Genomic DNA, 16,941 nt, shown 5'->3' with positions numbered 1-16,941 from the left:
GCAGATGGTACTAAATGAGCAAATATATTTTATTAATATAAAAATTTTGATATGGGAAACTCCCATTTTGTCCTGCCCCAAAACCTCTGTTACTATGTATTATTCGGTTTAACCTCTGTTGCATGTTGATGACATTGGTTTTATTGCTATGCAAACAGGCGGCTTCCAGACCAAGTGATCTCCTGCACAAATAGTGAATACCGACTGAAGACACTGCCTGTCCAGGGAGGATCAATTTCTTCAGAGGTTCCCCGCTGCAGGTAAGAAAATGCTCATTCATATGCTCGCTCTGCTTATACACTGGAGAGAGGGACAGGGGTCATGGCTATCAGCTCCTGGAGCGGTTGCATGCCCCCAGCTTGAGAAAATGGGGGGAGTGGCTTGTGGGCATGGCATTTTACATTAGACCACACCCCTTGGAACTAGGCCCCATCCACTTTTCTTGGCGCGCGCCTATGGCATGTTCGCGCATAATGCCTCTTTCACAGTTTTTTTTCCAGGACCACTTTAAACTCCCAATCTGACCCTGCTCTCTGCATTATCTGGCAGTCTCAGCAAACCTTTCTGCATTATATGGCACATCACTGTGATGCTCCCTGATCTGGCGGTCACTGCGAACCTCTCTGCATTATCTGGGGACCCTATTACTAGGGTCCCCTGTCCACTCAGGAAAGTCAGGATGAACCCAGCAGAGAGGGGAAAAGGAGGATAAGGCTTTAAATACGGTGCCGTAGGAGAGCAGGGGGGTGAAGTGTGGGACTGCTGCTACTGACAGGGCTAGTGACCGAATTTAAGAGAGAGGACCAGACCGTGGAGGATGCCGCATCGCCGAACCTGACTGGACCTGTCGCCTGTTGAAGTCCCTTGCATATACCCCTCTGTATGCTCACCCCGTGAAGAGTACTGCTCTGTCAGGACCAAAGAGGAGCACACTTACCTCCACAGGGATATCCCTGCCGGGACGTACCAAAGCTGCATCTGCTGGAGGGGAGGAGTTCGGCTGCACTGGGAGCGGAGTGGAGAGGTGCCTGTCCCTGCCTGTGGGCAGCAAGGAGCTCAGCTGAGTTCCATCTTCTCATGGTGAGCTGGGAGAGCACCCGCAAAGACCGCTGGAGAAGTAAATGCTTCATTCTAGAAAAGCCTGCAGAGGCCACACATTACTGGAATTACTGTGCTTTGCTGGACTGTGGTCTGTTACAATTAAATCAGCACATTATAAAGGCCTGCATGTGTTTCTCGCCATTAATCTCACTATGCTCTGCATAGACTGTTTTGCTTTGCTACTAGCTAACCTGTATCCTACAAAAGCCTGCAGAGGTAACCCATTACTGGAATTACTGTGCTTTGCTGAACTTTGGTCTGCTACACTACAAAGGCCTGCATGTGCTTCCCGTCATTAACATTAATGTATGCTGCATAGACTGCCGTTTGCTCCCAGCTTACCTGTGCACCACAAAAGCCTGCAGTAATCGCTCATTTGTTGGAATCTGTGTGTTGTGCTGAACTTTGGTCTGCTACAAGTAAAATTGCACACTAAAGAACCTTGCAGGTATTTCTCCTCATTTCCATTTATGTATTCTGCATGAACTGCCGGTCACCATCAACTAAGCCATACATTTCAAGAGTCTGCATGTGTTAAGTAGCATTGTGTAAATTGCATTTGGCTAAGTCACATCCTACTTTGAGCAATTTGTGTATGCTAAAAATTGCATGTGCTAAATGCCATTACCTTATGTTTGACCTTTGTTGGAAGTAAAAATGCTGTGAAGTGTATTGTAATTGTGCTTATCCATATTTCGGAAGACTGAGATTTTGAGACTGTTTATTGTTACAAATCCTAGTATGTTCCAGTCTGATTGTTCTGACGGACTCTCATTGGGATATCCCCATGTGTTAGTCACGCACTGGTTTCTACAAACAGAACAACATTGGGGATTCACCCAACAAGAGATCGATTTCATTTACTACCTTCAACCAGGGTTAGGATTTCCCTCTGCACTCTTATGGTGCGTACACACTGGGCGATTAAAGTGGACGACTGAACGATAACGATATCGTTATCGTTCAGTCGTCCACTTTATCGTCCATTTTTAACACAAAAAGATGACCGATGACGACGACGCGCGTTCCCGCGGGTCGTTCGTCATCCTCGTCCATCGGGCTGACATGCAGGCCAACCTGACGACCTCGTCAGGTTGCTGCATGTCAGGGAATGGGTGAGAGAGCCCGGCGCTGAACGATATCGCTAATGATATCGTTCAGCGGCTGTGCTCAATGTCATGAACGACATTGAGCACAGCCTGCCGGGGACACACTAGACGATATCGCTCAGGGAGCATATCGTCTAGTGTGTATGCACCTTAAGAGGTATATTTACTAAAGTGCGGGTTTTTATAAGTGATGTTGCCCATAGCAGCCAATCAGATTCTAGATATTATCTTATAGGAGGTGCTAGATAAATGTTAAGTAGAATCTGATTGGTTGCTATAGGCAACATCTCCACTTCTAAAAATCTGCGCTTTAGTAAATATATATCTCACTCCCCTGTTCCTTGCAATTTTGCACATAGGGGAGAAACAGAGACAGGTGGATTTCCACTGAGACTCTGGTCCTTTCTACGATTCCATTATTACCTTAGCACACATTTAGTGCTAATAGTTGGAATCCAAAAAAGATTGTTCATGTTGTTTATGCATTATGCTATTTGTGACTTATGACTAGAGGGTTGTGTCATATAGAAATTTGCAACAAGAGATAATTGACACATACCTAAGGTCAATATTTAATAATGTTTAATTGTTACCCTTTACACTTCAATTATTGCGCATGCCATCAATTTGACTGTTACAATTCCTTGTATGAGTTTGTTAATTATTTATCACAGTTGGGTTCTTGTCTTAGTTTGTTATAAGAGCATTACCTTTGTTCTGTTGGTGTCTTTATATGTTTTGGGTTTTCTTACTTTGATACATGCTGTGTCAATTTAATTTTGTCTACTGGTGTAAACTTCCCAATTTATTTTTTTTACTGGCAAACCAAGGCAGGCATTATAAGACTAACATCAGTGTTGTAACAGGGTGGCAATGCGCTCTGTGCTGCTCCTGCCTCCTTTGTGCATGATGTCATGATCCTGGGCCACCAGCAATGGGAAGTACAACACAGCCCAGAGCAACCTCAGGATGCTCCGGGCGGCTGTACAGGCTATGCGGTGCATGTCTGGAGAGCCCAGGCAGCCTGTTAGCAAGATGCAGGGGCCGTGGGGCAGCGACAGTGCCACCTATAGAGTCTTGCGCTCTGTGTGATGTACACCCCTAGTTACAGCCCTGACTAACATTGGCCAGATATGTTATATACCTGAAGTTGTTATGCTCTAATTCTAATCATGTTCATTAACCCAATTGGGCATAATGTATATATTGTGAATACATGGTTATTGATTTTCATATTTCACCTCAAAATATATTATATCTTTCACTGTAAACTGCACCAAAGGAGGACAGCCCCCTGTCCACAATATTTTCTCCAGGCCATATTTGAATAAGTATTACCATATATATTTTAATTATAAGAATATCCCCCCTCCTCTTTTTTATCATATGGTATTCAGTCTTTACATTTATAATTATTAAAATAAATTAGATTTTCAAACTGGCAGCAGTGTTGGCAACTCAGGATAGCACACAGTAGCCTGTCAATAACTCAAGATTAAATAGGGCAGCAGTATGTCAGGAACTCAGCACTGCACATGGAAAGTAGGGTGTCAAGAACTAAAGATTCAGGCAGCAGAAGTTTGGAATTCAAGCATGTACTCTGCTAACAGGGTGCCAGAAATTCAGGATTGCACACTGGTAACTGGATACTAGAAGCTCAAGATTGCATTAGTAACTGAATGGAAGTAACTCATGAATGGAAGGAACACACTACTAACAGGTAACCAATAACACAGAATTACACAATTAGGGGCAATCCACGTAGCCGCAGGGTTTACTCCATGGCTAGCTACCCACATGGGGGAAATACTTGGTGGGGTTTGTCCCCCTCGTTAATCCACAGAGGTGGACTTTTCCTTTCAGATTCAGGAGCTGCAAGGAAAAGTCTGTAAGAAAAGGAATCTGTGGGGAGTTAACACATGGGGAAAACCCATTGATTCCACAGTATACTGTATGTGTAATCAGTGGGTTAGCATGTTATAACCCCTGGTTTACTGTGTGAGGACAATGCTATTTAATTGAATAGCATTTCCCTGTGCAGCACAGGTAAGCAGCCACGGAATTTAATTGGAACATGGTACATAGGAGTGTCTGAAAACCAAAAAAAGGCAAATGGATTAAACTACGTCAGTTTTGATTTGGCAGTACTCCCTCAGAGGTGCGGAGTCAAAGATCTTCACCAGGAACCCCCGCAAGCAGTATATAGCTATTATGTCAACATTCAGAATGTTGACACCAGAATGTAACAATTTTCTGAACGTCGACATTCAAAATGTTGACATGGTTCAAAATGTCGACAGTGAACATGTTGACATTCACAATATCGACAAGGACAAGTTGATATGGTCATTATGTCCAGTCACAATATTGACATTATACAAAAAAGAAACAGAGGGCAGCACTGCTCAATCTCTCTTTATTCCCAGAAATGGAATCAGGAGTGAAATGTATCTAAAACAACATATAATATAATAACAGGTCACAAATCCTAACCGTCATCTCAACAATATATTTCTTATATATAAAATTCATTGGTCTGTTTGTGTTTGTTTGTCTGGTTATGCATTCAGACACCGCTGCACCAATAGGGTTGAAACCAACATGAGGTGGTCCAGTTGGATCCTGCTCAGGTTTTAGGGGGGTTAGGGTCTCGGGTTGACCTCCTATTGGTGTACACTGGACAGAACTTTGGATCCCAGAAGACATACTAAGGGGTTGAGGTCCAGTCAGCCCTCCTGTTGATTTTTACGCTGAGCAGAACTTTGACCTTTGATCTGGGGAGGCTATTCTGGACCAAATCTGTTATGTATTTGAAAAGTTACAGTTAGGAGCTGGTTGGTTGGAGCACCAGATTAATAACGAGTGATAACAAGAATATCACTCGTTGATTAATCTTGGCCACTGGGAGGCATGAGGTGCCAGATGAACTGCAGGAGTAAAAATATACTCTGAACACTGAGGGTCACTATATTCTGAAGGACACACACTGTCACAATGACTATTCTGTTAATACCATCTCTGTATGGTTTAAAATGAATAGGGTTTTTTTTAATAGCAGTGGAACAGGAACTTCAAACCAGACACTGTCAAATTTAGGCAACTGGTCAATTACCCTGGTGGGAGTATAAATAGAAGTGTTTGAAGACAGTTGCAGTATTTCCAGATAAAGTTCTGCGGTTGAAACTGTTTGGAAGCTGTATGGTGACCTAATCACTTTGAATGAACGTTACAGATGTGTCCTCACACATCTAGGGGCATATTTACTAAAGAGCTGGTTTTTAGAAGTGGGGATGGTGCCCATAGCAACCAATCAGATTCTAGCAATTATGTTCTAGATGGTGCTAGATACATGTTAAGTAGAATCTGATTGGTTGATATGGGCAACATTTCCACTTTCAAAAACCAGCACTTTAATAAATATACCCCCTGGCCTCAGTACGCCATGCAGCACGAGGTGCCTGGTGAGAGTGGGTCTCCAGGTCCAGTGCAACTCTTTTAGCGTTGGGCGTCTATTTTGCAATGTGATGCAACTATGAATTACCAGGAGATTTTATGGATTACTTTGATATTCAACACTTGTATATTGTATATGCAGCACAATGGAACTTTAAGGCAGCTGCATCGTGGCACTTTGTTCTTCATATACAGATTCACACTCAGTTGCACACAGATATATAGCTGTCAAATATCAAATCAATCAGCAGAGTCTCCTGCATAAGCATATTAAGAGAGGAGGGGGCCTGTGTGCAGTCTCCGTCCGGGTCCCACGTCCCTCTCTTCGTGCGGCCAGCAGCGCACTGAGCACAGCGACGCATCAGTAGACTCTGGTCACCGTGAAAAATGGCGTGGCAGCCATTTTCCCTGCGATTTTCCTACTGCGCATGTGCAAACTGGTCATGGCTGCTATTTTCCAGGCAATTTTACAGTGCTAATTTGGGACTCCGGAGAGGTAAGTATTAAAAATATGGGTGCAGAGTGTGCAATGTGGGCCAAACTGAACCTGGGGGCCAGTGTGCCCTGCACCCATTATAGATGCGCCCCTGGTCTCTTTGTGCATCCTAGTCGCAGCGCGTTACGACTCCAGAGAAGACCAAAATTCAAATAGGGTAGACGCACCAGCTGCCCTTTCAAACATCATCGGCCGGGACTCCTTGGCAGTTGGTGTGACTCCCTTATTTGAATTCTGGACTGCATTGCAGCCCCACTTCTGAAGCCTCCACTGGTTGCGACTAAGACACATTTTCTGCAAAAGAGAAGCAAAAAGACGCCTGGCGCTAACAAAGCAGCATGGGGCCTGGCACGCCGAGTGGGGCTGTTTGGCGCAACTGCAGCAATGATAAGTGTGGATACATCTGTATTATGCTGTGGTGTTACTCAAGTGGTTACAGCATGCTTTTATAAGACGGCTGGCATGCTGTAAGGTTCTTCCAAGATCATCTTAATAGTTTCATCAATTTCGCCTTCAGGACAGTGCTTTAGAAACAGTTTCTTTACAGGGTGTTCTGTACTATAAGCAAGGTAAAAATCTTCATTCAACGATGATTCAAAACGGAAAGAGGTTTGCTCTGTGGAAAATACTTTTTGGTAGAAAATAAATTCGCTGGTCTTTGATGGTATTTCTTTTGGCAATTCACACTCCTATTATATGAAAGAAACAGAATTAGTTAATCAAAGTAATGCTAAACGATAGTTTGTTGCCATGCTTACACATGTTGCTAAGGTAGGCACCATGCCAGAGACAACCACGCATATGTTGATCCTCGGGAACATAGCAACCGTGCCATTTTTCCAGTGATTTCAGTACTGTGCAAGCACATGTAACAAGTATCCTCTTTCCTTTACTTGCTACAATAAACCTCTCTATATTTCTTTCCCTTTACCCAAGTCTTGGATTTTCTTACGCTATACCTGGAGTGGACTTGTGAACACCCCTGAATGGTAAGTATTGGTTTTGTGTCATGTTATACCTTAATTTCAGACTGGTAACTTACCAATGACAATTATAAATGTGCAGCAGCAATTATTCACTTCACTTTAACATAATGTTTATACTCAGAATTACACACAAATTAGTTACATAGTTTACTTTACTGCAACTCTCTGTTCTGCTGAAGATGAATTTGGTTAATGAACAATGCAGTGTCAGAATAACACTTACACATTTATCAATTAAGCTGAGCATCAGATCATAATATTTCTCTATACAAATAACATACTAACAAGTAACCCATTTTCTTTAAAGACATTAACACTCATATTCTGTTCTTAAATTGCCCTTATTAGTCAGTGTGAATGGCCATGCTCGTTGGTGCACATGCTAGTAGATTAATATGCATTTAAGATATAAACTTCAGGTTTATAGGAAATTCCGAAAATTAGTCGTTTCTCATCCAATGGGCTTTAGTAGTGATATGAAACAGCCTGTAGAGTTATTTCTTATAAATTTATTGCATTGTTAGCAATTGTGCATGAATATAAATACAATACGCAGGAGTCTAGGGTGTCTGAGGGCCAGAATTATAATGCTGAGCTGGTGCTGGATGTTAGTATAACTAATTCCTCTATAGATACGTAATTATGTATCTGTTAAGTTATCCAATAGCTCTTACTATAATATATTGAGGTATCGGTGGCCTGAAAGAATGTAGTAGAACTTCACTTTGCTTGTATTCTATAATCTAATGTACTATTGGACTGATTTTAGACTTCTCTGTCTCCTTCTTTCTCTTCCACAGACACAGTAGTGCTGACTAGACTCCTCCTAGGGGCTGGGCCTCAGACCCTCTGATTGGCTGACTCTCACGTTTCTCCTTCTCAAACCTGAGTTATAGGCAGCATTCACTCTGAAGATCCTCCCCCTAATATCTAGCTGCAGTCACCTCAGGGTCCCTCCTTCAATCAATTCCTGGTTTCCAGCTCTCCAACACCAGGCACAGCCTCCTCTCCTCAAGTAAGCAGCCATCACCAAGCCCTGGGAGAACTGCTCCACCGCCAGCTCCGGCTGTCCCTCCACAAACTGCCAACGGCACCCCTTCAGTGCCAGGGATACTGCAATAGTTCACAGTCCTCCCAATAAATGATCCCACTGTTAAACCCCTATTTTAATATTGCAATGTGTTACACACAGATCTGGGAATCACATTTCCCCAGTGATTTATGCTGCGCCGATGTAAGTATCATGAACGGGTGAGGTGTGTGATGTGGGCCCTCTGGACCAAAAGACTGTGCACACCCTGCACCCATTAAAGACACTCCCATGAGTATAGTGGTGGATCAATACATTATTTTCTTAGTTCTTTGTTGATGGGCCATGCCACTAGCCTAAAGGTGCCCACACACATACCGACTTTTCATCCAATTTGGCCGATTTCGACGAATCGTGACGACAGATCATGTAAAAAATGGCCAAATCGTGAGTTTCTACACTTGATCACGATGCCGATGCGCGTCCCCGCTCGTCGTACATCGCATCTTGAGATCTGCCGTGCTGTAGGGCAGATTAGCCAATCTGGGACACAATGCACTGGCTGCAAAATAGATCTTAAGTCAGATTGGACATTTTTAACTCCAAATCATGACCACGACTGCCTGGGGAGAGTTCAGGGAGAGTTCAGGGGAAATAGTGTACATCGGCTGATTGGGAGCAAGTCGGTATGTGTGTGGGCACCTTAAAGCTGTGTAATTGCCAGATGGTACTGCAGGCACAGTTGATCACTTATAGGGCTTTAGGCTGGAAGAAAGGAAAGGGGTTTGCTTCTTTAGTGCACTTTTCCCCAAATAGTATACAAATATAATATATCTGTTCAAATGTATTGATGTACAAACATAAAACATAATTTTTATTTATGTCATTTATTAACATAAATTATTGGTTAGCAGCAAATTATTAAAATAATAGTAGTGTATATAGATTATAAATAGTGTTTAAGATCTTCCACTAGGGAAGAGTGCCCTCTCGTTCCTTATTAATGGTAATTCCTATAAGAGATTAATATTTTAGTGTTTATGAGAGATCTTATTATCTCTCCCAGTTTAATCACTCAGGAATTAAATATTATTCCTTTGCTTATCCGAGCTGATATTTGATATGACTTGCAGTGTTATTTATTTCTACAGAGTCTATCTCAGGTTCTCTAGTCAGAGCTCCGTATTTAGATACTTCGTATCTTTTTGACCAGCACACTGTGTCTATTTATTTGGATACATTGTATCTGGTCTCTCCTTTGCACGGTGGAGAATTATTTCCCACTGGTTTATTACCAGAGTTCCACACATACTGTATGTCAGTGAGATTCCACCTCATTTGTACGTGATATTTGTATATCAAATATTTTATATGATATTAAACCTCCCTACCTGTCACTCACTTTATGAGTGGATACTCTGGGTCTCATTCAGACCCGTTCGCGAGCGCTGTACGCTCGCAAGCGGGTCGATGTTACCCAAATGCGCATGCGCACGACGGAGGCGCCTCCGTCGTGCGCATGCGCGAGACCCGGCGAGCGACGGGGAAGCCGTCGCTCGGGGTCTCACACCAAAGGGGACGTGCTGTCGATGGTGAGTGACAGCACGCCCCCTTTGGTGGGTGTGCCGGGGGCGTGGCTTTCCCATGGAAACGCCTACTGTCTGGGTCCAGCCCCACTGACATTACTAGTGATGTCAGTGGGGCCGGACCCAGACTGACACTAGTGATGTCAGTGGGAGTGTTTTTGGCTCTGATAGAGCCAAAAGCACTCCGGGCTTGCGGCAGACGAGACCCTACCACAAGGGTCTCGTCGCAAGCCTGATGGTCGCGATGGTCTTGACCATCGCGACCATCTTTTTGGCCGCTCGCATAAGCTGTGGGTGGTCACCCACAGCTATGCGAGCGGCCAGGAGGCCGCTACATTTTAAGCTAGGCTGGCCCTGATTCAGAGCGAGCGCTCTGGTCAGAGCGTCTGGCTCTGAATCAGGCCCTCTGTGTGGACATAATCGCAAAGCGCATTGCTACTTATACGCATGTGCACTGGCAAACAATCACTCGATCTGTGTAAATATCGTCAATGCGTCTGTCTCTGAATCAGACCCTCTGTTTCATTCCTCATTTCTCTCCATTTCCATCTCTCCCCACCCCCTCCATTTCTCCTCATCTATCTGCCCCTCTTATGCAGGGAACCCACTTGTCGATATATTGTTGGTTTGATCAACGGACGATATATCGCGAGTGCATCGCCAGGTGTGTACACCTGATATGTTTGTAAACTACGTCACCCATATATACATGTATTTATTTTTAGATATTTATTATGCATTTTTAAATGTCATATAGTTGAGGGCAATAAGCATACAGATACATATGAAATTTGATTATAAGGGCTATATTTACTAAAGTGCAAGTTTTTAGAAGTGGGTATGTTGCCTATAGCAACCAATCAGATTCTACTTAACCTTTATCTAGCACCTTCTAGAATATTATAGCTAGAATCTGATTGGATGCTACGGGCAACAATTCCACTTCAAAAAACATGCACTTGAGTACTGTATAAAACAATAGACAGGTGAAATAGAATTGTACATTTCTTCTGCTTATATGCTTACCTTCATAGTAATTGTAAAATCGCTTGTAGCACACATGATATACTTCTTCTTGCCTATTTTGCAGCTGATGGCCACTGGCAGTCCATTTTGGTGAATTGCAAGTTCCCTGTATGTGTGCAAGAAAAACTTGGCTTGTTCCATGTTATCTGGAAAAGAGACAATAAGTGTATTAGCTCATGAGAAAGTACCTTGTGTTAACTGTGGCCCTATCCATCATTTTGAACTGAGCTTCAATACAGACCACTTACACACTGGTCCACCTAAGTTTGTTAGATTTACATCTATTGTTGCTGAAGACTGTACAGTAAGTCAGTTTACTCATCCATGACTGACTAAAGTGGCTGACACACAGATGCATAACTACTGCCAGAGCAGCCCATGAGGCTGCCATAGGTTGGATATTGAGGAGTAACCAAGCAATATTCATATATTAATTCTGGATGACCCTGCTCTACTCTTCTTAGCAGATGCTGGGGCAAGTGCATGGGCAAAGTAGTAACTTTTGGGCTTTCAGGGCCACTGTGGTAATTTTCACACTGAGGGTCAATCCTATTAGGTGCGAAGGGAGCGATGTGCCGTTGCAACAGCGTTCAAATGCCGGCACCACATCTCGCACCTGTTGCTACCTGATCCAAGCCTGGATTTGCAGTATTTTGCACAGAACCCTATGGGGCTGCGAGCAATATTAGGTGCATTCGGGCTGCCGTAAAGTGCGGCAACTGCCGCGATGACTCGCAACGGTGAGATCGCGGCTAACAGGATTGACCCCCTGACACTGAAATCCCAAACAGGGCTCAACTGTGCATGCACTGAACTCCATGAATGCCCAGAAGAGCAGGGCAGTAAAGCAGTGGCATTAAAATCCCAAACAGGGCTCCACTACACATGCTATGGGAATGATTGTAAGTTTTGCCCCCACTCACATAGACTTGTCAGCATGACCCATTTTCATCAAAAGATACTATATTTGCAGGCAAAAGCAGGAGTAGTACATTTTCACACGGGGGACATTTGTCATATTACTGGTGTGCTCTCACAACATTAATTTTCCAACCTACTCTGCAAGCTACAATTGTCTATTGTTTCTGTACCATATCAGTTATGCTGGTTGAGCTGTGTCAGGAAGAGATGAGAAGGAGACAGGTGTACCTATAAGTGGGAGGAAAGTTAGGAATGAGACTCTGGGAAAGTGGGACTGAGAGGCATAATGCAAGCCAATTGCATTAAGCAAATATAACAGAGTGGTTTGACTAAGGCACACAACAGGTTAACCATAATAACAAAGGATCATATTTACTGTAGTCAAGGAATAGAAGCATGTAGTAGAGTGAGAAATGCAGTCACAAGAGTGGTTGGCCAGACATACCTAGAGCTGAGAAACAGAGCAACCAAACACAAATACAAGACAAACATTTATGCACCAAGAGACTCAAAAATAATAGTGATAGGAAAGGGGCTGACATACTGTAGTAGGAGATGGACAGTGGGCTATACCTGCTACCCAAAGCAGTTACAGAGAAGCAGAAACTCATCTAACCATGTTCTTGGCATCCCACTCTGGAAAGAGTTCCAATATACCCAGGTACCATTAGAATTTACACCACAAGAACATATAGGATCCCTTCTAGAGCAAGTGGGGATGATAGAAAAGTCACAAAGAGACAAGTCTTGTTAATATAACAACAGGCAGTAAAGCTTTAAAATAATAAACAGACAAAATGCACAATAGAATTACAGAAGTAGAAAAACGGGATATATTACAATGTGGTACATGTATTACACAGCAAAAAAAAAGGAATCATTTCCGCTTCTCTAAAATGTATTAAAAATCTAAGTATGGCGTTATGTGTCAGTTACCAGTTACGCCACCGCTTGCTCACGTCATTGCACAGTCGGTCCAGAATTTGATATTATAGTTTTGCGAGTTCTCATGTCAGCACAGTACATCTGCTGAGTGCAGTACCATATAGCATCAGCACTAGGCTGATATGATACAGCCAAGATAGAGGTCTCTGGTGGAGTGAGTTATCACAACACCTCTCCGGGGACTCTCTAAGACATCCTGCTAAGCGGCAGTGCAGGATGTCTCAAAGTGCAGTGGTAAAGGCATGGACCAGGGAGATTTATTACCATGTCCCTTATCACTACAGTAAGTGGTATATTTACTAAAGTGAGAGTTTTTAGAAGTGTAGTTTCAATCTGAGCATGAGTCTGCAGCAACTGGAGATATTTCTCTCTTTCTCCAAAGTATTCACAAAGTTTCTCAGCCAGAGAATCTGGGCCTCATTCAGGGCGGTCGGAGGATGCAAGCGGTCGCTCAGAAACTGGGCGGCCACTTGCATCCTGACCGCCCGCCTCTGTTGTGGTCGCTAGGTTGTGGGTTAACACCCACAGCTGTAACGACCGCTCGGGTGATGGTCGTGATGGTCGGAGACCATCGCAACCATCGGGGCTTACAACGAGACCCTAGGGTAGGGTCTCCCTTATCGTAAGCCCTGGAGAGCTTCTGGCTCTGTCTGACATCACTAGTGATGTCAGTAGGGCCTCCCCCAAACGGCAGGCGTTCCCATGGGAACGCCCCCGTTTGGGCTACCACCCCCCCGGCCCACCTTCCAAACGGGGCGAGCTGTCAATCAACATCGACAGCTCGCCCCCTTTGGATCGAGACCCGCTACGACCAGTGCTGTCGGTCGTAGCGGGTCTCACGCATGCGCACGACAGCGCCGGTGCCGGCGCCGTCATGCACATGCTCTGTGGGGGCCATCGACCCGGTCCGAACGCATCTGCGCTAACGACCGGGTCTGAATGACCCCCTCTCTCTCTAAGGGCTCTATTTACTACAATCCGCATTTGTAATGCAGATTGTAGTGTGATATTATCGACTGAATTCACATTGCGAATTCAGGCAATATCACAGGGATTTACTACAAATCCCTTGCAGGGACAGAGCTTGCGATAAAGCTCTGTCCCTGCGAATCCCCTCCGCACACTTATCACGGTATTTTCGCAAAAAATACCTTGACAAGTGCCGACCATGCGCCAACTGACCGTCACTAAGCCCCGCCCCTGGTGCTAAGCCCCACCACTGCGATGCCCTGCCCCTGGTGCTAAGCCCCCCCTACGACCCCCCTTCCCTTAATTACACTTACCTGCAGTCATCGGTGCTCCGGTGATGTCGTCCGTGGCTCCGGTCAGCTGACATCCCATACTGCACTGGGACTCAGTCACGGGAGCACTGATCACCGGTCCCTGGACTCAGGTAAGTTTTTTTTTTTTTACTAATTTTTTTTTCTTTTTTTTAGCAGAGATCAGCGTGTGGTCTGTTTAGACCACACAACTGATCACTGGGGCTGGCTCCGGGTTCTGCTTTCCCCGTTAGAGCGGCGCAGGAGTCCGGTAACCAGGGGAAACCCTGAATAACGCCACCTCCAGGTGGCGTTATTATCACAGGGCTTTCACCAGTATTTTTTCACATTTTATTTTTAGTAACTTTGGCCAAATCACATTTCCCATTACAATTATGGGAAATGCGATCTGCTTTCTTAAAATAAGTGATAATTACGGCTTGTAGTAGAATTTTACAAATTCTACTCCAATTGTCCTGTAGTAACTTTAGGTGATACTAAAATAATGTGAAAAGGGTGTGAAAACACCCTTTTCCACTTTATTTTAGTAAAAAGAATGTTAATAAATAGAGCCCTTATTCACACTCTTCAAGTTTTTTTTTAAAGAGTCTTTTCAGTTTAACATCAGAGCTAAATCCGCCATTTTTACTTGCGTGTGCTGTGCATCACATCACTTTATACATTCTTTTAATTCTTCCTCTTCCGTCTGAAATACTACACACTTTTGGTGCAGTTCAACAATTGCTCTTGTTTTGCAAAAAGCACCTCATTCTCATGCTCTTTTCCCAACAACACTTCATTCTTTGCGAGAAGCACATCATTTTGATATTTTGTAACAGGTTTATGCTTCAGCGTCCTCAAGGTGCTCAGACAGAGCTGCTAATTGGTGGTCTGTCTCTTTAAAAGCCTTAGGGGGCCTATGTATTAATCTGTTGTTTACATAAAGTCCTTCAGAAACTGCAGTTTCTGACTAATATGTATTGATCCTATGTACTAAAACAGGAGATTTCACAGAAATCTTCGGCAAAGTGCTAATTAGCGTCGCAGACCCCATTATTATCAATGGGTATTACAATCTGACCCCCATGTACTAAACTCCAAAAAGCAAAGCTTTTCAGGGTTTAGCCCCGGTAGTTTACACCATCTTCAGATGGTGTAAACTGTTGTAATGCTGCGTCCACACGCAGCGATAATACTGCCCGATTTGATCGATAAGGGGGCGAGCTGTCGATGGTGATTGACAGCTCGCCCCATTTGGTAGACGTGGCCGGGGGTGGCTTCACAAACGGAGGCGTTCCCAAGCGAATGCCTGACGTTTGTGGGCAGCCCCTCTGACATCACCAGTGATGTCAGTGAGAGAGCTTCTGGCTCTATTAAAGCCAGAAGCTCTCTGGGGCTTGCGGCCACGAGACCCTACCACAAGGGTCTTGTCGCAAGCCCGATGGTCGCGATGGTCTTGACCATCGCGACCATCAACCTGGCTGCTCGCAATGGCTGTGGGTGGTCACCCACAGCTATGCGAGCAGTCAGGAGGCTGAACAAAAAAAACAAAACGCCCTGATTCAGAGCGTCCGTCTCTGAATCAGGCCCACTGTGCGCATGTGAGAGACTTCTCCTAAATGCCAAGGATACACCACGCAGGGACAGAGGTTATTGCAACCACTGTCCCTGCGAGTTCCCCTTTGTCCATAGCGGGGATATTTTCATTAAAAATGAAAATATCCCCTGCGAATAGGAAACATAATAATCGTGGCAGTACCGATTATTCTACCTGTTTAACAGTACATTTTAAGATGATGATTCACTCTGTAACTTCTCAACAATTTCCTCATGCATCAATTTCTCTTCAACAAACTTCTCCTTTAAGTCACTTTTCTGCGCATAATGATTCATGCATACCTGTGTTCATATGGTCAATTTCTTCTATGCTGACAGTCTTCCACTGGCAGACCCAGCACCATATACTGACCACACACACTGCCAGTTTTACTCTACTTTGGCAATTTAAATGTCTCTTTTTCTTTAACATTATTTTGTACTTCAACTCCCACCTTCACTCAGTGTCTACCTAATATTTTGTTCTGCCCCTTGCTTCCACCTTTATCCTTTCCCCCTTGTCTCCTCCACTTCCTCTTCCCCTTATCTCCTCTCCTCTGTTTACCTTCCTCCCCATCTTCTCCCATTACTCCACTTTCATTCTCTTATACTCCACCGGGGTCCTACTACCTCACTGCCAATCCCTCCTCCCACCCCCATTTCCATGTCACTTCACCCCACATCCATCCACATATCATTAATCTCCCTTCCTGTCCACCTTCTACTGGCTCCCCTTCTAGCACTGGAGACCGCACCATCGCTACACTCTATTCATCTCAGTCCCCCAAATTAATCTCACCTTCATGCTACAGCAACCCTGATAATCTCATTCAAATCTCTCCAACAAACTTTGGGCCTGATTCAGACCGGATCGCGAGCGCTGAACGCTCGCAAGCGGGTCGATGTTGGCCCAGTGCGCATGCGCGATACCCGGATAGCGACGGGCAAGCCGTCGCTCCAGGTCTCGCTACAAAGGGGGCGTGTTGTCGATGTTGAGTGACAGCGCGCCTCCTTTGGTGGCTAGCCGGGGGCATGACACAAGTGATGTCAGTGGGTCGACTTCTTGCACTGTAAGAGCAAGAAGTCCACTGGGACTTGTGGCAATGAGACCCTACCACAAGGGTCTCGTCGCAAGTCCGATGGTCGAGACCATCGCGACCATCATCCTGGCCGCTTGCACTAGCTGTGGGTGGTCACCCACAGCTATGCGAGCGGTAGGAGGCCGCTCTAAAAATACAATAGGCGGACACTGATTCAGAGCGAGCGCTCTGAAAGAGTGTCCAGCTCTGAATCAGGCCCTTTGTCCCTCTATCCTGTGCCCTCTGGAATACCAGGTCAGTCTGTAATAAACTGGTCCCAACCCATGACCTTTTCATCTCCAACTCCCTGAATCTCCTAGCCATTACTGAAACCTGGATTTTACCCTCTGACAC

General features: G+C 44.6%; 1 protein-coding gene and 1 long non-coding RNA gene across 2 annotated transcripts in view; one reads left to right on the top strand and one right to left on the bottom strand.

Annotated features, from left to right (window-relative positions):
• The first annotated feature begins 1,459 nt into the window (after positions 1 to 1,459).
• Positions 1,460 to 8,231, top strand: LOC148504767 (uncharacterized). Its single transcript, XR_015869911.1, has 3 exons — positions 1,460 to 1,549; positions 7,096 to 7,148; positions 7,946 to 8,231. It is a non-coding gene; the product is annotated as an uncharacterized LOC148504767 (long non-coding RNA).
• Positions 5,605 to 16,941, bottom strand: part of IL18 (interleukin 18) — a 57,473-nt gene continuing 46,136 nt past the window's right edge. The window contains exons 6-7 of the mRNA XM_088448545.1: positions 10,788 to 10,933; positions 5,605 to 6,848 (exon numbers count right to left, since the gene is read on the bottom strand). Coding sequence (XP_088304671.1) covers positions 6,606 to 6,848; positions 10,788 to 10,933 — 389 coding nt within the window. The 3' untranslated portion in view covers positions 5,605 to 6,605. The remainder of the gene's footprint in view (positions 6,849 to 10,787; positions 10,934 to 16,941) is intronic.

The sequence above is a fragment of the Taudactylus pleione genome, unplaced genomic scaffold (genome assembly GCF_031769625.1).
Source record: "Taudactylus pleione unplaced genomic scaffold, aTauple2 ptg000457l, whole genome shotgun sequence".
Lineage (NCBI taxonomy): Eukaryota > Metazoa > Chordata > Amphibia > Anura > Myobatrachidae > Taudactylus > Taudactylus pleione.
Note: the sequence above shows the minus strand (reverse complement) of the source record. Positions and strands in the feature narration are given on the sequence as shown.